Source organism: Drosophila bipectinata, chromosome 2R, assembly GCF_030179905.1.
Source record: "Drosophila bipectinata strain 14024-0381.07 chromosome 2R, DbipHiC1v2, whole genome shotgun sequence".
Lineage (NCBI taxonomy): Eukaryota > Metazoa > Arthropoda > Insecta > Diptera > Drosophilidae > Drosophila > Drosophila bipectinata.
In genome coordinates, this window is record NC_091737.1 from 20,481,567 (window position 1) to 20,503,939 (window position 22,373).

Here is a 22,373-nt window from a genome sequence, read left to right on the forward strand (position 1 = left end):
ACCCAAAGATAATGGCCAATGGCCAGTGGATTTGGAATGAAAGACAAAAGAAGTTCAACGCTCCAGCGATGGCTAGTTGGGTGGACACAGTGAACTCTCGCTGGCGATGACCCGACGCGATAGGAGGTTCTCGCCATTCCGTACTACCTGCAATGTGGGCCAAAGCGTGACCAATTTCCCGGCCCAGCCCAGACCCGGCCCTTTTCCGCTGGGAAAGCCACCGTGATGGCGGAATTTTTAGGGAAATTACCGGAAAAGTCTGTCTCTCGGAGGGAAGACTGGAAAAAAGTATCGCAAATCAGAAATATATATTCAAATCATTTCCATATAAAGAGGTTTTTTCGCTTTGGATATAAATATTCAATGGAGTTATTTTTAAAAAATACAAACAAGTCTTGAGATATTTTTGGGAAGAATGAGTTTTTAAAATATGATAATTAGCTAACGAGTAAAACTTTATATAGGTATGATAATCATACATATAAGAAGCACCTATTTCACTCCTTTCTTCTTGGTGTATTCTTCCCAAATAAATACTTGGAATCAGACCTCTTTTTCCAGTATACTTGACCATTTAAATAAAAATATTTACGGTTGCCAGTTGAGAGTCAGGGTGTGGGTTTCATGTTTGTTTTTTTTTTTGTGGCTCGAAGTAGAAGTAGCTGTAAACAGCTGGTGGCACTACCAAAAACAAAAACAGCTTTATTTTGGCAATTGAAATTCTCTACCTGGATCAGAATTGACAGTTGAACAACTGTGGAGACTCGTGTATCAGGCCCACAAGCCTGGCATAATAATAACCCTGAAAGTTTACTGACTTCCGTTGCAACAACACAAGTAGGAGCCAACTGCAACATTGGATTTAAACCCGGCAGCACCGTAGGCAGGAAAGCAGAAAAGGAGTTGCTAGCCAAGTTGGCCAAGAACCAGGGCCAGGGGCAAGGGCGATAGGCATCTCTGGACACCCAAACACCCATACACCCGAATGCCACACGTAGGTGGCGCTAGTGTTGTTTATGCCTCGAAGGAGGCGTTGGCTTCATTCTCCTTCAGCTCCTTCCAGTGTCGTCTGCTGCAATTTGTTGCTGCAACTTGCAACCTGCCGGCTAAATAGGAGTGTTACTGTGTGTGTGTGTACCAAGTTAACAACCGTTGGTACGGTTTGGGCACCGTGTTAACTGAATTGCAGTTGCTGCCCCAGCCCCAGCTCCAGACCCAGTCCCAGCATATCCACACGTTCTCCCAAGCGACAATGACATGACAGGCAGCAACATCAAACCAGCAACCAGAGCTCTAGATTGCATCTGTGTATTTATCTTAATTAGGCGGGCGTTGGCCAAGTTGAGAAATTCATGAATCACAGAGCCATTCTAAAAATAAGCCTCTGCAATCGTGGCTAAAATTATTAAAAGCCTTGTAAGCGACTTATCAGCGAGAGTTAATTGTGGAATTCCAATCCGAATACGAAATCCTTGTGCCAGAGAAACCAATTTCCCATAGGCCAATGGCAATTAATTAGAAATCGCTGAGCTACGTAAATTGATTTTACTTAATCAAAAAAAATTGGAAAAAAAAAATATCAAACACACACCGATATACACCGAGAAAATGACGCTTTAAAAGTATTTCGGTGTTGCCAAACGCACAAAAATTAATCAAGCGGTAAAGGCAACAACAACAACAACATTACCAATAGCAACAACAACAACAAAAGTCCAAAAATCAACATAAAAACAAATTTTATAGGCAGCGCTCGAATGCCCAAAATGCATATCGCTTGGATTCCAATACGAAATTTACCGTCGCATGGCATGTCGTTGCTGGATTTTGTATACTTTTTTTTTATTTTTTTGCTTTTTCTACCATGGCGAGTGATTTTATTTTCAGTTTTGGACATAATTTACGTGATCATGGCGCGTCGATAACAAGAAATTATCGGCGCGCATGCGCAGGCCTCCTCGTCGTCGCTGTCGCTGTTGCTGTGTTGCAGCTTGTTGCAGTTGCAATATCTGTTGGCATTGCAAGTTGGTCGCTTGGTTTCTAATTGTTGAGCGCGTTTGGTAAATTTATTGCGTTTCGATCTTTTTCTTCTGCATTTTTTTTCCGGGCCTCGCCGCAGCCACGTAACACGAAATTGGCCAAAACGGCCAAAGCGGCCGATCTATGCTTACAACTTCATTTCGTTTCTTCGCCGATTTGGTAGCTGCGATATCGCCAACAAAAGCAAAACCAAAAAGCGAAATTCATTTTTATGTTAATGGCTCTCTGGCTCGGCGAACGCATTTCGTGAAAGGAAAAGCTCCATACCATACCAAAAAAAAAAAAAGGTTTTCATTTACAGTTCCGAGGGTTGGCAGGGGGTATGGGCAGGTGTGGGCGTGGCAGGCACATGTTTCCTGTTTGCCGCATTGCTGATCGCTGACTGAGTGAGGCCTGGCTGGGGGGAGAATCAGAACAACAGCCAGCGATGAAACAGCTGCGCTTTGTTTGCAACGGATCGCAGATTGCAGATCGCAGATCGCTGAACCGGGCTCCAGACTTTTGACAGCTTCCTACTCCGCTGTGAAAGAATTTACGGCCTGGACCGAGTGACTCACCCTCCATCATAAAGCCACTGCATCATTCCTGGCCGTGAGGGAGCCGTGAGAACGAAAATCAAAGTGTCTGGCGAGAGTAATCGATACAGTGTTTGTTGTGACAGCGATACGATAAACATCCGTTGGATCAATTTTTTCGGCAACCTGGTCGATCTTCGAGCAGTTCAGGGGCTCTACACACACTCAAGACTGTCATTATGGGCATTCGTTTCTAAACACTACCTTCCCATTCCCTGAAAAATGCTGATAAATAATTTCTGTGTCAATATTGAACTTACATTCGACGATCCGGTTCCTGCTGTTCTCCCTATGGTTCCCAGTTTCCAATACCTTGCATATATTTTTTCCCATTTCGCACTCTATAATCTCCATTAGGAGCCTGGACTGGCATCTGCGTTTCCCTGCCACATGCAGCACATAATTTGCACTGCTGTGCTGTGCGTTCTGCATTGGCATTGGCAACTCCTCGCCAATTTCGCAATCATCGAAATGCAATTCGAGTGCAATCATTTATCTGCCGCCTGGCTGGCACAATTTTTCATTTTTTTTCCTGCCATCGGCGGAGTCCTGCGAAAAGGCAAATATTGGAGGAGCTAGGTGGAGCTAAGAGGAGTCTGGCTGGACTCTACTCCCAAGACAATCGATTACCGGACCGCGGCGCAAACGTAATCAGACAAATTCAATTTACGGCAATTTGCATGCCGCACTCGCAGACTCGTTCATGAAAAATGACAATTGCTGTGGTTGCTGCCACAGCGATGTTGCAGCTAGCTGGCGTCATTCTAATGTGAAGAAACAGGCAAGGCTTTGCCTGCCTGGCTTTCCTACAATTTATACACTTTTTTTTTGTTTTTATCCTCGTGGCTACCTGGTTCATGGCTGTTGCACATTTGGCGCCTTATCGATGCACTGGCATCTCTGGCCCCAGCCACTTGCAACAGCAAAAGCGGCAGCGATTTTTTTGGGGGAGCAGGGACAGCCGGCGGCAGGTTCGGGTTTTGTTTCGGCCATTGCAGGAAATGAAAAATTGCCAAACATGCCACGCTTTGCTCTCCACAGACATGCATATGTTGCACATAATTGGCGTTTATGCCACAAGCGACGAAATGCAACCTGCCCCGGCAATTGCAATGGCACTAGCAGCATCTAATGTTGCATTTGCTGATGCGTTGTTGATACGCCCGTTTTTTCCTTTCCGCAGCGACTCTTGTGGGGTGTGTCGCCTGCAGCCGAATGCGGCCACTTTTGGCGCACTCACTTAACCTTTGAACTGGCAAATGCTGTCGCCATGGGGCTGTACTGTTGCAGTGTTGCAGTCTCTGCCTCTCTGCGGCATTGTTTTTGTCGCGGCGAAACGTGATTAAATTTAATTAACATTTGCTTCCTAAAAAACTTTGTTTTCGGCCTGTGAAATTTAGTCATTAGTTGTTGTTATTGCGGGCATTTGCCAGCCACGCCCACTAACGATCACGATCCGATAGCTGCAGGTGCAACATGCTTCGAGGCAGCCAAAAAAAAAATGGGGAACACGGGAAAAATTGGGTGCCACAAATTGGAAGATTATTTCAAAGTGTTATTGGTTTGTATTTTTGAGGCTTTTTAGTTAATTATTGTTTTTAAGAGTTTAAAAAGATTAATAGTTTAATACAAAATAAACTTAAGAGCTTCTTAGAGACTTCTTAGATCCAATTTCTTCCGGTATGACCTTGCCATTTGGCTTGCCAAAATAGGCAAAGCTCAGTGAGACCCCCAGTTGCATCTTGGCACGATTAAATTAGCATAACCCGGGACGGGCCGGGCCGGGCCGCGTCTCAAATCGAAATCGACGATAATGATGTGGCGTGTTGCAGGCAGACACACGAAAAGAATTTAATTAGAAGCCAGCTGGGGCAGTCGTTGGGTTCTTTTTTTTTCCTTCTTTCCAGGTCAGCACACGCCACATGAGAGGCGAAAAGCTCCGTGGCATGTCAACATGGCCATTTGCCGTAAATCAAATGCACAAAACTCCCCAGAAAATCCCAAGTTCCTGCCCAACAAAGACCAAAGACCACTGCCGTGGCACAATTTGTCCGTCTGTTCGAAGGAATGTCGCAATCAAAATTTCAACATCATGTTGCCCCAAAAGAACTAAAAAGGGAGGGGTGGGTGGCTGATTCTGTTGTTGTTGTTGCGCCCACGGATCTATTTAAAGCTGGATAGTCCATTGGACCGAATGCTTATTCTCAAAGTCCGAAGAAGATATTCTGAGATCTCTGGCAGATTGCACAAATACAGAAAAATAGAGGCATCCGAAACTGACTTCAATGGTTCCCTGAATATACTTCTAATTGGCGCAAATTATTGAAAAGATCTTCTCCAGATTGTGGGCCGCCTGCCTCCTCCTGAAATTGCCAGCAATTTGTTTCATCTTCTTGGGGCATCTTCTCTTCTGGTGCAGACGGAATAAATCTTCTATTTGTGTAGCACTCCTCTTCTGACAATAAAGTATTAAATTACCATAAATTAATATCATGGGCGGGCACTTAATTAGAGAGCCAGACAGGGGGAGCAAAGGGGTACGACTTTGGCCAAGACTTTGACAATAAACTTGACCCAAAAATGAGTGGAGTTGTATCTTACTTTGGGGATTACGATATAAGAATCTATGATATTATTTTGTCAAGTCCTACAAACCATTTAGGAAGTATAAAGTCATTGTGGCTCCTTTCAATTGAGCTTGATGAATGTGTGGCGTGCTTTAATTTGTTCGAATGTGTGGCAATGTCAGTGTGCCCCCCCCTCTTGGCACCTCTGGGGATACAACATGGAGCCACTAATTAGTCACAATGCAGTGGGGAGAGAGAGATAGCCCGGGGCGCAGTGTCAAAGGTCTGGCGAGTTATTTTTAGCCATCGTGTTGCCGCATCATGCTGCGGGCAGCTGAATGTTGCCGGCCGTGTGCGCATGTGCAACCAATTATTAATTGCATATGAAACATTCTGCATTCCACCGAGTCCCCAGAGCCGGGATCTCTGAGTCAGCAGTTTCTTTCTGCGCAGTTTGGCGCCGATCGTCATCGGAGGCGTCAGCGGCGCGTGTGCCCGTCTCTTTTTTTTTCTCGTTCCTGGCCAGGCCCGGCCAGGACGCGTGGGTGGGTTATAGCCGCACAGCTATTAACCAAAGCCGAAGAAGGCAGCCCGGTCTACACTCACCGGCACTCACATACCGGCTTTAAATAATTCATCTGCCAACTGGTTAGAATATCGCAGAGTATCTACCCGATCGACTAGTTCGAGTTGCACTTTCTTGTCGCGCCCCTTTTTTCTTTTATTTTTTTATATTTTTATTTTTGTTTTTGCATTGCTTATTAAATTACAAAACAACGGCCCACACATAAATAAACGTGGAAAGCTCTTCCACCAGCCGTGCCGTGGCATTAGATGATGGCAATAGGAAATGCCTCCCAATAGCCCCTCTTTTGGCTCAGGCCTTATGAAAAATTCCTAGCGCTTGGCGTCTATAATTAAGCGTGAAATGTTGCTGGCGTTACGCCGCATTCCTTAAACCGACTCCACTCGGGCCCTTTGGCAATATCAGCGGACCCAAGACCCAAGAACCCAGAAACCAAGACCAAGGAGGAGGATCCCGTACCTCAAAACCAAGAACTTTGTAAAGCACTCAGAAAAATACCTACATAGGTTGTAGTTTCTCAGCCAAAAACTTGTAAGCTTAAAGATCAGATTCTCTTAGGGTCTCGAACTAAATTAAAAGTCTTTAAAGTTTTAAATAAAGTTTTAATTAAAAAAAAAGTAATAATAAAATATATTACTGTGTGAAAGCCAAAGAATAAAAAGAATTCAAAGATGAGGCCAAGAGCCATGGCACTTTTATGGGTTGCTTGTGCGCTGTGTTGCTGTGGCTGCTGCAGCAGCAATTCTTATTAATTGCAAGTGTCCGCACTTACTTTGCAACATGTTGCAATTAGAATCTTGAGCCGAACGGCCTGCCCGGGGCACTGTGGCTCTTTGTTGACGGAAGTCAATTCAAATTAAGACCCCCGAAGGCCCAGCCCAAGAGTTCAACGCTCTCGATTTGTGTCTCGAAAGGAAGCAACATGCTGCATGCTGCAGCAGGGCTAGTGAAAATTGATTTCTCTTGTTAGGGTTTTTAGCGCTTTTTTCGGATAGCCATCCGAGTGAGCATTAAGGCCCAACCAGGACAGGACTGGTCCATTCCAGGCCGGGCCCGGCAAGTAATTAAAATAAATTGCTTACCCAGCGCACTTTCAGCTGGCACATCTAGTGTGGCCATCTAAGGCCCGAGCTGTTGATAGAATTTGCACCAGGACCAGGTCCTACTGCTCCTTGTGGCCATCAAATTAAAGCGCTAAATTGTTGCTCGCCTTTTCCTGTCTTTCATCACGCCATCGTTGTCTGGCTGCGGTTCATTAACATATGTTGCCGAGTTGCCGAGAGAGAACTGGGTACCAAGAGGGAACTGATGGTACTGGACACGGTCTAGCTCTAAATTACTGAACTGACGAGAGAAGAACCCAAGACAGGACAGAGCCAGTGGTAGTGAAATTTTAATGTCAACTCGAATGGCGAGTGCAAAGTTTTACAATTAAAGTAGTGGCCATAATTTGATTGTTTTACCTGACCTGCTTTTTATGGCCGCTCTGCGAGTTTTCCCACTTGCCAATTACGGCTATGGCCAAACAGCTGCCACGCCGGTGGTCCCAACTGGATGACAGTCAGTCGATGGCCTCAAACGCGTTCTCCAAGCCCCAAGATAGTCGCCGGTCCAACCTCCGCCATACTCCATGGTGGAGACCGTGGTGGATGCACCCCACGCCTGCAGCATATTTTCGCTGGAAAATCTCTGAAAGCCAAGCTAGTTCAAGAGCATTGACCACTAATTGATGCCTTTCAAAAGCATTGACATTGGATCTTGGATCTAGCTGCGGCATGTGGCATGTGGTCCATTGCCTTGAGCGGCGATGTGGCACAGAGCTCTGAGAGCCAGCTCTCTGCGCCGCATTCCACAAAATGTGGCCTTGCTAAATAGGGGCTTCTCTTATTTGGTGATTCGACTCGATCGGCCCTGGGAAGTTGCATCATTGGGCGGCCTATTCCCCATCAAGCGATGGACTTACCGACAAGGTTAAAGTCTTTGAGAGAAGTACTTTGTAAGTATATCAAAAGGGGTAACCTTCAGTGACCCCTCGGAGGTATCAGATTGACTTGTCATACAGACAGAACCCGCAGAACTTGTTAACATTGTTAACAGAGATATCGTGGCCAGAGCCGAATGCAAATTTATCCAAGCGATACGCGGTGCGGCTTGTTTATGGAGCTCATTAGCGGTAAGCCATTACCAAGAAGCCCATTCCAGTTGTCCAACTGTCTGGCAGTCCGGCAGACCGGCAGTCCACCCGTCCAGCTGTCCAGCCGCTATCTGGAGTCAACACTTCGAGTGGTCCCACACCCCAGTGTGTGGTGTCTTGGCCTTCAAACCAGAAACAGACAGACGGGGGTCTGTCTCCTCAATCTCAATGCCCACTCCCACTCCACCAGAGGAAACTCCCCCAGCCAGAGAGTGATTGACTGACTAACTGACTGACTGATGGCCGGATTGACTGGGTTACCAGTGTCTCTGTGCGTCTCCCACGTAGATGGGAGATTTTGGAGCTTGGAGACTGCAACTGCAATCGTGTTCCCTTATGCAATCGTGTGCTCCACATTAATCAATCAGGCGGGTAGCTCTCCGGAGCTCTCGAGAAGCGAGAAAAAGCCTAAGCCCTGACTGACATTTCCTGGCAAAGTATTTAAGCTTTTCGGCTTTTGGGCTTCACTTCTTCAGAGCCGATGCTGCGTGTGCGATATGAGAAAATTGGAAATTGATTTCGAAAGCGAAAACCGCACACAAACCGCAGCCATAATGTTGCATGTCCACAGCGATTAGCGTTCCACGGCCCTGTCTCTTAAACACTTTCCACAAATGAATATTTTCCCGTTTACGGACGCTAATTAAATACGATGGCCAGGAGGGCTTATGTAAGTTAGTTCCACACCCACTCTTTCGCTTTCTTTCAGTTGATATCTCAATCGGGTTTCTCTGGGTTTCTGGTTTCCAGTTTGGTCAGTCGAGGGTAAGCAATTTCACCCAGCCCTTGAACTGGTCATGGCCATATTTGCATTTTCGCGGGCCTCCATATTTGGCACCGCCATCGGCCTATGCCCTGCCTGCCGGGCTGTACTGCTCCCTCGAAGATTAGTGAAGCCTGCAATTTTTCCATCTATATTTAGTGGCCAACAAAATTTGTTCACACTCGTTTTTATATGCATCTCGCATTCGCAGCTGCCATTCATCACTGGGATGACGGTGTCGGGGTCGGTGTTTATAGCCGAATGATCCTCGCCGGCAGGCTGCAGCTCCGAAATGCCACAGTCACGCAGTTCGTCATGTCAAAGTCAAGGAAGGCCATTGAAAATGCACGAGTTGCCAGTGTTTCAGGCATACTGTTGTTTTTTTTTTCTAAAGAGTACCGCCCTCCTCTGACTCTGCTCTGGAGGCTGAAGTGCAAAGTGCAACAACTTGGACTGCTCCACTCCAAGTCTGCTTCAGAAAGCACTCCTCAAGTCAAGTGTCGCCTGTCAGGTACAGTGCTTAGGGGATACTACAAAAGATACTATAATTACTTCAAAAATATTGAAAATTTCCAAAGATATTTAAGATCACTTTTTGGGAAAGCAGATATCTAAACCTCCTATCCTAAATTCCAAGCTAGAACCTCACCTAAATCCCCAGGTTTGTACAACCCACTGTGGCCCGAGAAGCCAAAGTTAATTTAGAATCAGCAGTCAGGCAATGTTTTATGAGATTTTAGCACTTTTCAGCCGTGGCATGTTTTTATTTTTTTGTGGCACGGCCGCTGTTGCTGTTGCTGCTGCGGCTGTTTAATGGATGTCTGCCCCATGGAATTTAGCACGTTTTGCCATTGCCGCCTGCTCCGAGGAAAACTAATATGCCAAGCCTGCCTGGCTGCCCGCCTGGCTGCCAGCTTGCCAGTTTTCTAGCCTGTCGGCCGAAGAGTGTGTGACATTTATGGCTTCCCAGCTCCCCGGCCAGGCCGAGACTGCGGCAGAGTCTGGCTCTGGGCTTCACGTGTAAATATGAACAAGATTTATAACTTTTTGGCGGCGACATTTTCCTAGATTTTTGTTTGCAGCCGCTTTAAAAGGATTTCACTTTTCGCTGAAAACTCCAGAGGGCTTGGGGGTTCGACGGGGCTTGAGGCTAAAAAGCAACTAAAAGCAAAAGTTGCCGTGCTATTTGCCATTGCGTTGGCCTGGGATGAGCACCGTCAGCAGCACGGTAGAGTCGGTTTAAGTGCCTCCCCGTCCCATGGACCAATGGATGAGTCTAAAAATAAAACCCAAATCTTCTGGCCGCCGCGAGGGAGCGATGCGGAGATTCTTGTGGAATTTTTATGCTTATGCGTCTGAAAGATTCGCTCAATTTCCGAAGAATTTCCAGCCTATTTGTGGAGGCCCTGCTCTCGAAAGCGGAAACGATCTCTAATCCTTGGGAAATTATCAATGCAACTTAACGAACATTAGCTGCAATCTCAAATGAAAGTGTTTGATTTATGCCTTTTAGAATTTTTATGATTCTAAGTGGAATTCTGATTTAAGTGGCACGTCTATTAGAAATGCCGAAGACATCACTTCTGGAATGTTTCTTATGGACTGTTGTTTCCTTTGTAATTTCGAAACACATGTGCGAATTCCATTTCCGTTTTGGCCAGTTTCAGTTTCGACCATATTGTTTTCGGCTTCTGTTTATGGCAATATCGTTTGGGTTAAGTGGCCGTGTTTCAGGTCGCCCTCTTATCGGCTTAAATGTGTTTTTAAGTCGTTCAGCATTGAATAACTTTTTAATTGGAAGTTGCAAAATGCGTGCCCATAAGCCGAGACACGTATAGGTTGGACGGGTTGATAAGAAAACCCCAAAGAGCCACCTACCAGCCATATACATACCATCGACTAGCAGCTCCCTTAACTAAACCGCAGACTAAGCCATGGCGCCAGACAAAATGAAATGCCGATTGAAATATCAATTGCCAGACGACAGGCCATGCAACTTGGGGGCACAACACATCCCATAAGACATCGACATCCACATCGACCATCGATGATGGCGACTAAGCGCATTAATTTAATGCTCTCAACAGCTGGCCACGCCGTGCATAAATAAAATGCCATCCGAGCCATCCAGAGGTGTAACATTTGAATGCCGCACACTGGGCTGTTGGCTAAACAGTATTTTAAATTTAATCAAACAGGTAGTACCACTTACTAGCGGTAGCTACTTTATATAATCAGCCATTTAAAAGTCAAGAATTTTTATTGAAAAGTCAAAGTTTAAAGGTGTGGCTTTGATGGATGATGCTTCAAAAGCCTCTTAATGGTTTTTAAACACGAAGAACAGTAGTTTATAATACTTCCTTAATATTACTTTAAAGCCAAATCAAAACTCTATTAGTACCGGGTATTAATACGGGAGTTCTTCTATAAACCGACTTCCAATCTTATATAAATTTTTAATTATTTTTTAATATATTTTAATGATTATATACCCATAAACCCAGTGTGCCACTGTCGATTTCGATTCCGATTCCAACTCCGGATTGGAACCGCTGACAGAGCACTTTCCCTTGCCGAATCACTTCGCTTCGGATCGCATAATTCAATGTCGCAATTGAGCGACTTGCACTTGGCTTGTAAATCAGTCAACGCTTTTTTTCTGGTTTCGGCTTTTTTTTTTTTTTTTGGCCAACAGGAGCAGCAGCTGCATCTCCGGCCAGATGACCTTTGGTCGGCTAAAGCCGGCTGCTATCTACTATCTGGGTGGCTATTTTTAGCCACAATCGCGTAATCTTCAGCCGAAGCCTTTGGGGCCTTATGAAATTGTGTCAGATCGGCCATAAATTGCCGGCTTTAGGACGTTGCACGTCCAGGTGGGGAGCGGACACCTGAAGCCGCTGCTAAAAAAAGTTACGACCATACCAAGCTGGCTGGTGGCTGTCTGCCATAAGACACTTTGTCGCCGGGGCATTAAAGGGATTTGGATTTGGAAAATGAAACCAGACGAGACGGCAACCTCTGAGCCGCGGTCGGTCTCCTTCTCGATTTCTGGCCCTGACACCCTTTCAGCTAGCGTTGGCGGCTGGGGGTGGTGGCTCGTGGTAGAGGGGCCTACTCTACTCCAGTTGCAAATTGCAAAATGACAGTGAGCTTACTTTGCATTGTTTCCCGGGCTGACACGGCGACAGGCCAGAATTTGTAGTCGCTGCGATCGCTGGCCCGAGATAAGCCTGGCCTGGCCAAGACGAGATCTCGGCTGGAATTATGCCGTAAATAGCTTTTGGAACGACCACAGCTGTTGGCTTTTAATTAAATGCTTTCTGGCAAGTGGCAGTGATTGCACTTAACATCTTTTCCAGCCAGAAGAATAAATGGGTTAGAATGGTAAAGCCTTTAAGATACGACTATTGGTAGTTTCAAAACTCTTCCCAAAGTGCAGAAACCCCAAACGGAGAACCTGTCGGCACGGCCCACGGCCTGGCAATTAAACAAAACGCTTTGGTGTCTAACTGGGTCAGGCCGACAGGATGGTTGGCAAAGTATCTGCCAGTTTGCATCTATTGGCCACTGGATGTATCTCCCAGTCTGCCTGTGCCTGTGCGCCAGCTGCCCACGCAAAATAATCAGACAGAATGATGGAAAATTAAATGTACAAATCATGTTTACGACTTGTCGTCAGTCTCCCCGAAAAAAAGACAGCCGGAGCAGCCTGCACAGCCGGCAATGTGGGCGTGGCACACACACACTACTCATGCCAACTAATTGTTGTTCGTGGCTTTGGCAAAATGTTGCCCAACATGTGGCACTCTCAGCCGCAGCCTTCTGCCTTCGGGAGAAGCCCCCGAGTCACATTGACACCATTTGCAATTAGAGGGAAAAGTGCCCCGTCGGCTTCTGTTGCATTTGAGGATGCCTCGGCCATATGCTAATGCCTGGCTAAGAGAAAAAAAAAACCTCTAAATAGCTGAAAACCAGCTTGGCTTGGCCAATTGAAGCCCGGTCCATCCGCCCGGTAGCTGCAACGTGGGCTGCAGTTTTGTCTTAAAAAGTTAATTGCCTGATTTGCCCAACTCTCGGCCCGACTCGGCTCGGCTCCTGCGGGAAGTGAGATGTATGGGCTGTTAGGTTGTTAGCCAAATGTGCTAAGAGATAATCACATAAGCCATGGCCTTAATGAAGTCGAAAAGAAAGACTCGAAGCGGCAGTGACTCGTTGCAAAATGCAAATGATTTCCCTCTTAGTCTGCTATTTTATTTATAGAGTTTACGATCTTGGGCTTTAACTGAAAATGGCCAAGAACAGGAAGTAGAAGGGGTACTCTTATGATAAAAATAAATGAATATATTTTTGGGGAAAAATTATATTATTTCTTTCGGTGCTGGATAAGACCAGAACCCGTCATTAAAATTGCTCGCTTGCACTATTGACTATTGACTGACACGATCTATAATTTATAGATCAAGTCTACCTTTCTATATATATACTATATGTGCTTAAGAATATCTCTGTATGTGCTCCGATAATGTTATTAAATCCGCAGTTGTGGGCAACTTTTGATTAATTGAACCGTTTGTGAGAAATGATGAGCAAGCTTTGGAATGCTCATGCCAATTGCCGTTGACTCAGGTCGATGTGCTGCCTGTTGCAAGTTGCTCGTTGGACTTTGGTGTTGCTGTTGCTGTTGCTGCTGGCCTGTTGGCCTGCTGCATGTTGCTCGTTGTTGGCTTGCGGTTTTGCCATGTTGCGTTGGCATATCAATTCACATGTCAGGCCGCCAGGCAGGCGAACAGCAGCAACCTACTTATTTATGCAGCAGACCAGGCCAGGCCAGACTCCATCGCCAACTTCAGCTCCAGCTCAGCTCCATAGCCAGAAGAACACACATTCGCCTGAGTGATGGCCACGTTCTGACTGCGGCTCGTTGGCCATTCACATGCATCCTGGGGCTAAACAACTCAATACATCAGCGTCTCCTGGCCCCAGTTGTGTGTAGTGTGCCCCGGTATAAATCATTTTATGCAACAAAATTATGGCAAATATCGCCGGATTACGACCATGTGTGTGTTGTCCAGCCATCAACAATGCAGCACCTCGAATGGGATCGCGTTTGGGCCTGTGCTTGGGGTTCGGGGTCGGATCGTTTTGGTTTCGAGGGCTCCGGGCATTAGACTCCGCCCACAGGCCACGCGATCCTCCGATCCAGCTCACTATAATTCAGACTTAAATTATCAACGAAATTAGTCATCAGCTTGTGATGAAGTTTGTTGCGTTTTTAAGCCAGAATTTCCAAAGAAGATGACATAATCATTGAGGGTTGGATTGCCATTGGAAGCTGTGTAAATATTCGTAGAACTAGTTGTGAACTTTGGAAGTCTAATTGTTATTTATTTTTTTGTAATTACAGGCAGCACCACAGAGCTAGCCCCTTCGCTTCTGGGCATCTACGACACCTTGACCAACAGCCTCTCAGCGGGAGCAGCAGCAGCCGCCGTAACACACGAATCGAAGGCATCCAGCAGCGGTAGCTCCACGCCAAAGAGGAGCAACAGCAACAGCTCCACGTGCAGCGGCTCCAGTGTCGCCACCAGCGATGACCAGAGCTACAATCTCGCCGGAGTGGGACAACTGCCACCGGTGGTAGCTGGCCTGCGGGACGAGCCGGATGGCGCGCAACTGAGTCGCCTGGTGGTGCAACGCAGCCAGTCCACTCGCCAGGAGCAACAGCAACATCTGCACGGCAGCAGCAGCAGCCTCGCCTCGAGCGGCAGCCGGCGTGGCAGCAACATCCGCATCCTATCGCCCAATGTCCACCGCATAATCACCCACTCGGATGTGCAGCCTGTGGAGGCGGTTTCCAAAGAGGCACTCCAGCAACAGCTGCCCCCCAAGAGTCCTACCCAAGGACGCTACATTAAAACCAACACCGGATCTGCGGCAACTCCTGCGGCGCCCAAACTGAAGCTCTCCCACATACCGCTGTCGAAGATCACCAACAAGCTATCCACTCAGTCGGGCAGCGAGCTGGTGGCCACCTTTGACTCCAGCAACGAGTATCTGCATTCCCTGAACTTCCAGGCCGCGGAGAAGCTGAAATCCCTGGACGAGGACCGCACGCCGACAAACAAGTCCGGTCCGGGAACTCCTTTCCACTTCGATGGGCATCCTTTCGGGGCACAGAGGAAGTTGACGTTGCCAAGGTACGATTCCCAGCAGAGCATCAAGCTGATCGAAATGGAGCAGCTGGCGGCCACCAGTGTGCAGCTGCAGCAAGCTCTGCCAGCCACTCCAGGAACGCCGGGAACACCTGGGACTCCCAGAACTCCTGCCACTCCAAGAACTCCTGCCACTCCAGCTACTCCAGTCACTCCTGCCACTCCTGTCAAGCCCAAAGAGTTCGTTTGCAGTGAACCCCTCAGTCCCGTGGAGACGGTGGACACCATTAACTTTGACTTGGTGGCCCAGCACATCGGGAGGTTGACCCTGGCCGACCTGGAAGCCATGGACGAACCCAGTGCCGAGCTGATAGAGGCCATCAACAAGCCCCTGATCAGCAAGCCCCTCGTCAGGAGCTCCTCCGCCGCCAGTGCCTCTACCATACTCAGCTCTCCATTGCTGACCTACGCTCGCACCAAGAGTCTGGGTGCCAAGGCCAGCACCTTGGGCGGGGGAGTGCCCCTCAAGCTGCCAACTGCCGAGCAGCTGGCCGAGCTGGAGGAGGCCAACAAGCTGTCGGCGGAGAGCCTGGACAGGCTGACGGACATCAAGCCCAAGTTTGCCGCCCGCCTGAGTGAACTGGCCCGGCTCAACAACAGGCCCTTGTCCTCCTCCTCCATTTGCTCCACTTCCTCCAGCTCGAGTTCTGGATCGGACCAGCTGCTGAACGGCAAGCTGACGGCCACCTCGTATCTGGCCAGTGTGGAGAGCCTGGCGGAGAGCGAGAATGATCTCGGGGACTCCCACCATGCACATCATCCGCCGGCGATGAGTGTCCTGGAGCGGGCCTGCCTGGAAATAGTCGACTCGGAGCGCAGTTTTGTGGAGGATCTGGGTCAGGTCATCAAGGGGTGAGTGTTCTCTCTATTTATAAAGATGATCTTTCAAACAAAAATGTGTATTTTTAGCTACCTGCTGGACTGGAAGGAACGTGCCTGCTTGCGGGTCGACGAATTGCAAATACTCTTTGCCAACATTGAAGAGATTTACGAATTCAACTCCGTCCTGCTGCAGCGTCTGGTCAACTCTGGAATGGATCCGGGCAGGATCGCCAGGTGCTTCATAGATCTGTGCGAAGGCTTTGATGTGTATACAACCTACTGGTGAGTTAAGGGAATTCCCAAAAAATGTAAAAAGCTTTGCAATCTTATCAGAGGGTTTATCTTTAATGGGGATACTCGAAAATACCTGGTCTTATCAGTGGAAAAATTTAGTCATTATTGTAGTATTCAAAATGATTACAGTACTTCCCTAAGTACAACCATTCCCTGACCTGGTTGCCTGACTTCTGGCTTAAATCTCCACTCTGGCCATCGCTATTTTAGCGTGTTTGGCTACATCTTTGATACTTTGTTGCTATGCCTGGGGATTGGGCCAAGAACGGTTACGGCAACCCACAAACAAAAAAAAAAAACTAAGAAAAAGCCAATCTCGATAGTTAGTTGGCTAGCAGCATGACACGAAACAACACCAGAGATTGGAGATTTTTTTCCATGCTTTCTGCAGTCCAGGCACGGCATGTTCCACTTTAAACACTGACGTTTACCTGGCCACGATGCCAATTTGGGAGACGGGACTCTGGCCGATGGATGCGGTTTGATTTGTCGCCCCCAAATGACACGCGGCATATATCATTCCCATCGTCGGCCATTGAGAGTCCTCCTACTGGCCCCCAATTTGAAATTCAAATGCGTTCCATGATGAAGACCTAAAGCACATGTCATAAATCCTTCGGTTTGTTTTCTTATTTTTTATATTTTCTGTTTTGGCATTGCAGCACAAGCTACCCGGAAGCCATCTCGCTGCTGACCAAGCTGCTTCAGGCCACGCACACCTACTCCCTGCTGGCCTCCACCCAGAAGCACCTCCAGCACCGGCTGCCCCTCGGCTCCTATCTGCTCAAGCCGGTGCAGCGCATCCTCAAGTACCATCTGTTGCTCGACGTAAGTTTTCTTGGAGTGGTGGGTTGGTGGGAAAGTGGTTGAGTCGGAGAGTGGGTGAGCTGACATACTGACGGTTGCCCTTTTTATTTATTTTGATATAGAGCCTCCGCAAGCACTGCGACGTCAAGGAGGTGGCCGAGGCCTATGCCATAATGCGCCAGGTGGCGCACAACATCGACCAGGTGAAGCGCAAGCAGGAGCAGCAGAGTCGCGTCAAGGAGCTGTCCGGCATTCTCGACGGCTGGCTGGGACCAGGTGGGTAGTGTTCGAGACTCTTACAAAGAGAAATTCCAATTATTTGCCAGGGAAATGTTTAAATTATACGAATAACCCAGATTTTGAAGGGGTTTATTGGACAGGATTTGGAAATATATATATCGAATATTTCGTTGTTAGATTTTAATATAGTTTGATAGTTAATTATTTTACTAACGATAACTACGGATTTTTGAAGAGACTCTAGATAGTAATCATGTATTTTTCAATAACCTCATTCCAGAGCTCACTGTTCTGGGTGAACTTCGCCAGGAGGGCCTCCTCATGGAGCAGCACAACAAGCCGCGCCTAGTGCTTCTGTTCGCCACCATGCTGATCATCACCAAACAAAAGGAGGACGGACGCCTGCAGTTCAAGACTTATATATCGGTGAGTGTTGCTCTCTTGTCCTCTTGGTTATCCTTAATTTCTGATTTCCTGAATCTCTGCAGCAAAACAATCTGATGCTGAGTGAGCACTTGCCCGGGGAGCCGACTAGCTTCTACGTCATCCCGTTCGATGAGCCGCGACACCAAATCAAGCTGACGGCCAGGAATCGTGACCAGAAGCGCGTCTGGACGCAGCACATCAAAGGTGTCATGCTGGAGAAGCTAGACATTCCACTTCGCGCCAAGGAGCTGGTCTTTCAGCTGGGCAACGAGGAAGGTGAGCACTACTCCCCACTTGGCTAAGACAGTCAGTCTAGAGTGCCCCAGGCTCTAGGGCCGTTTCTTGTTTTCGTTTTTTTGCCGTCTTTGTCATGTGGCCAAAAAACACTTAACGATTTGGATTGGGGACTGCACGAGATGATGATGATGAAGTACTTGGAGTTATGCACATGCGGGTACTTGTTATAGTTGGGTAATGCCTGTCTACTAAGCTCCGACAGAAGGAAAGTCACACTGTAAGAAATGGATTGTAACTAACATAGCATTTTAAAGACACATTTAGACTACAAGAGTATCTCCTCACTGACAACCTGTTCAAGGACTCTATCCTTGAGGGTTCCATCTTTTCTCCCGGTGCACTTATGATTCGCACGCTCCAGCTGCGACCAAGTGACATAACCGAGTGGCAGCCGCGACTTTGCTAGCCTTTCGCCAAAATCGTGCCACATCTGTCGACGCCTCGCCGAAGGAGGTTGATTTATTACTCCGGTCCCTCGATGTAGGCGCATTTTAATTGCAAAACCCCCTGGCATCCATTGATCGTTAAGTGTTTTTTCCTCCGACTATATTTCGTTTTTTGGGGGCCACTCTAATCCCGATCCACCCATGTGCTTAGTGGTGTCCTACTTAGTACTAATTGAATCTAAATGTTCAAAGCTGTCCAATTATCTAACTCTACTCTACGAATATGCTATATGTTTACCGTTGTAGTACTACCAGTGATGCATTCTAAAACTAAACACCCCAAAACCAAGAAACGAAAAAACTTTGCGTAGTGTTTAAGGCGTTCTAAGGCTAAAACCCCACACCCAGAGACTGAAACCGATCTATTTCAAAACCAAAAACAAAAAATATATATTCTATAATATAAAATACAAACCAATCGGACAGAATAATAAACAAAAAAAAAACAAACGGGCTGTAGACATCTAATTGTTAAACATCCTAATCGTAATCGTAGTATTCGTAAATGTAACTCTGGTAACCGGAGAGCCTAGTAAGTATTGCTAGAATCGTATTTGGTTTGTTAGCTTTAATTGGCCTGAACTAATCTTGGGGTGGGGCTCTATGTTTCTGCATGCATCCTAATCCACATTGTACTCGTACAGTAGACTAAACTCACCCGAAAAAATAAGTAACTAACTAACAAAAGACTGCATGATGTGCTGCTGCTGTTTTCCGGTAAACTTAGAATGCATACTCACTGGTGTTTTGTTGATAGTCCACCTCCTCCAGCTCACCCATCCGCTTATCATCCTATCCCCCAACGATCTTGTATTGGTTTCACTAACTTGTATCCTTAAACGCAGATCGCACGCCTGATCGCAGCACCTGGAAGTGGAGTCTCCACTCGGGCAGCAACTCCACCCCGACGTACTTGGAGCGAAGGAATGCCTGTCGGCGGAGTGAGATCCGCCAGCGGAACTCCAAGTTCAAGCGGAAGACGGTGACCAATTCCAGCTCCTTCGATAGCTTCAACGAGTCCCTGGAGACGGCGGAGGAGGACTCCCCGCAGGCCAAACCCGCAAAGCCTCTGGCCAGGAACAACAGCCTGGACGACACGGCCTTGCAGAAGCTGGCGGCTGCCATGAGATACCGGAAACGAGATCCCGGCATCAAGGAGGAGTCCAAGACACCGGTCAAGAGTCCATGCAAGTGTGAGTCTGGGGTCAAGTCGGATCAGGATCCCTGTGCCTGCATCCTGCGGGATCAGCGCAGTCGCAGTGCCAAGTCCCACTCGCCGGTCTTCAGCTACAAGGCGCTCAAGGAGCGCAGCAAGTCAGTACCCCGCATTGGGGGCTTCAGTCTGGACGAGGAGGAGCAGGATGAAGACAGTGCCGCCTCCTTGCGCGGCAGCAAGCCCGATCTCAGCGAGCGCAAGACCAAGGGCAAGGGATTCTTCGAGGTGAAGCAGTACAACCACAAGACGATGCCCAAGCGGATAGCCACCATCAAGAAGCAGAGGAGCAGCACCAGCACCAAGAGCTGCTCCAAGTTCTACATGGATCTCAGCGAGTTCGACAGCAGCAGTTCCACGGTGCTCAAGATAACCGAGTCCACGGAAGAGCTGCGCCCGGAACAGGAAGTGGAACTGGCCCAGGAAGCCTCTACCCTAGATGATGCGCCCAGGACTGAATTCTATGAACAGGATCAGGAGACCGAGCTCCTGTCGCCAGCCGAGAAGTCAAAAAGAGATGCCCAGATAGTCCTGGACTTGCTCAAGAACAACAAGGAGTTCGAGAGGATTTACAACAAAACGCAAAAGAGGCGCGAAAGTCCTGTGAGTCCTGTACAGGACCTGAGTCGTCCGCCAGCATTCGTTCCCCCTCCGAGACCCCCTTCAAGATCTCCACCGCCCCTGGAAACGGATGACCAGGCGAACCGAAGAGTAGAAGACTCTGTGGACTCTGTGCCGGAAGAACCCATCTATGAGACGCTACTCCGTAACGTCCATGTCCCGTACAAGTTCTCGCCAGTCCTGGGACGTGCCAAGTCCTCCCAGCTGCTGAAGAAACGATCGAAGACCACGCCCACAGCCCCCCGGCCAGAGTCGGATTACGTGACCTTGGTATACTCTCCGGATGGAGTTCTCCAACGTGTTGGCGAGGATGCAGTGCAGCGGGATAGTTGCAGTTCCTCGGGCACATCCACTTCCTCCACAGGATCTGGATCGACTCTGAAGCGGGATAGCCAGAGCACTGTGATCAATATGTCATTGGAGGGGTCGGGAAAGAGTTTAGTTACCGGGTCGGAGAGCTCTCTGCTACCGCGGGCTCTGAAGTCCCTGGACATGTCCTTTGGCCGGTCCAACCGCCCGCCGGAGCGCAGGGTCTCCGATGTAAGCGAAATGTGCCGGCAGAGCGTCTTGCATCGTCAGGGAAGCGAAGCGCTGGGGGAGAGGATGGCGCACGTGGACTATGCTGATCCCAAGGCACTCTTCGGAGTCCTGGGGGTCCTGTCGGCTCACTCTGAGCGGGACTCGTTCTTCTCGCTTACCTCCTCCTCCAGCGACAGCATGTGCGAGCACCAGAGGAAGCAGAAGTCCAACGGGGAGAAGTCATCCTCTTCCTCCTCCACTGGAGGAGCCTTCGAGTACGAGCAGCAGGTGGAGGACAGCTTGGAGAACGATTTCCGGGACTCGGCCATCTACAGTGACGACAACGACAAGCGTTCCGGAGAGTACGAGCTGCACGTGCGACGTCCCAGCAGTCCACCTCCGCCTCCACCTCTCGGGCCACGTCCTCCTCCGGAGATAGCCCCAAAGCCGCCAAAGGATTTTGTTAGCCAACAGTCACGACCCGGAGTCATCGTCTGCCAGTCGGCCTCCAGGAGTTGGGTGCTCCAGCAGATCGAGAACTTTAACAAGTAGATGATACGTCCCATTTATCCTACAGTTTGGATCTAGTTAGGATCGAGCCATAAACACAATTCCTTTGTAATATGTACTGTAAATATTTTAAAGCACCCACAGTAAAGCACACTTCTTATGCAATGCTAATATTAGATACAATTAGTCGACTGTTTTATATTTAGAGTCATTTTAATAAAATTTATAATCAATTGAAGTCCAGAGTTTTTGTGGAAAACAAGGGCTACCTCAATAAAACTGAAATTTTATGGTTTTCAAAACATTTATTAAGGTTTAAGGACCTTGGTTCATGTCTGAACTAAGTTATCCTTTTGTCAGGATAATAAAAAGCTTTCAGAATCAGTTGGAAAAGTTGTAAAAGCTTTATTTTATAGCGCATTCAAATAAATAGTCGTATTTATGGTTTCAACTGTTATATTTAAGAAGCTCAAAAGTATGCTATTAAAAGTAGAAGATATTTGAGCTCAAAAGCATGCAGTTTTTAATTAAAATTGGAAATTAAAAAATATATTAACAGAAATTCGAACAAATACATCAAAAACTGAATAAAGTTGTTTTAATAAAAAGACTTTTTCTTTGCCCAAGGTAAGTGTACATTTTTCAAAATTATTCATTTATTAAGCCTCATTTCAATCATCCTTTACATTTAATCCCTTAAAAATGTCGCACTTTCAGTAATGTCAGGTTATTTGAATGAAAATACCATTAACTCGAGTGTATTATGTCTCATTTATTCATTGAGCCGAACCGCCGAACCGAAAATTCAGCCATTACACGTTGATGGACATTGAGGGAATATTATGCATTGTAGAGCCTTTAGTATTCCCCCGCGTAATCCTTTTTTTCCCCGGTCCCGATCCCGGTCGCGGGTCCAGTCCGGAACTGAATTGCGGGAAATAGCCGTGCAGTTGCCATTCAACTGATTATGCAAACGTTAACCTATTCCCCAGGGCTGCCACCATCGTTGAACAATGACGAAAATCAGTCGCCATCCGTCTGGCTGTCCGTGTGTCCGCCTGTCCGGTACTCGGTGGGCGTCTGTCAACGTAATCTGCTGGAAAATTAAATGCAATCGCCGACCATGCGACCCACATATCCGTACACCACCAGTGTCAATATTATGTGTGTGTCGTCCGGTTGGCGGGTTAAAAAAAAAATCAAAAATGAAGAGTCCACGTACAATTTCATTTGCATAATTC

The 22,373-nt window shown here is 47.5% G+C and overlaps 1 protein-coding gene across 3 annotated transcripts in view; it reads left to right on the forward strand.

Annotated features, from left to right (window-relative positions):
• Positions 1–21,370, forward strand: part of GEFmeso (Guanine nucleotide exchange factor in mesoderm) — a 42,101-nt gene extending 20,731 nt beyond the window's left edge. The window contains exons 2-9 of one of the 3 annotated variants that reach the window (XR_011442483.1): positions 14,130–15,789; positions 15,847–16,041; positions 16,716–16,881; positions 16,983–17,136; positions 17,381–17,526; positions 17,589–17,802; positions 18,516–18,801; positions 19,115–19,256. Coding sequence is in view for 2 of the 3 variants with exons in the window: in XM_017237034.3 (XP_017092523.2) it covers positions 14,130–15,789; positions 15,847–16,041; positions 16,716–16,881; positions 16,983–17,136; positions 17,381–17,526; positions 17,589–17,802; positions 19,115–21,174 (4,595 nt within the window). In the remaining variant the exon portion in view is untranslated. Of the gene's footprint in view, positions 1–14,129; positions 15,790–15,846; positions 16,042–16,715; positions 16,882–16,982; positions 17,137–17,380; positions 17,527–17,588; positions 17,803–18,515; positions 18,802–19,114 lie in introns of those variants that run through there. The other 2 variants (XM_017237034.3, XM_070278880.1) reach the window with 2 other exon arrangements.
• The last annotated feature ends 1,003 nt before the right edge of the window (positions 21,371–22,373 follow it).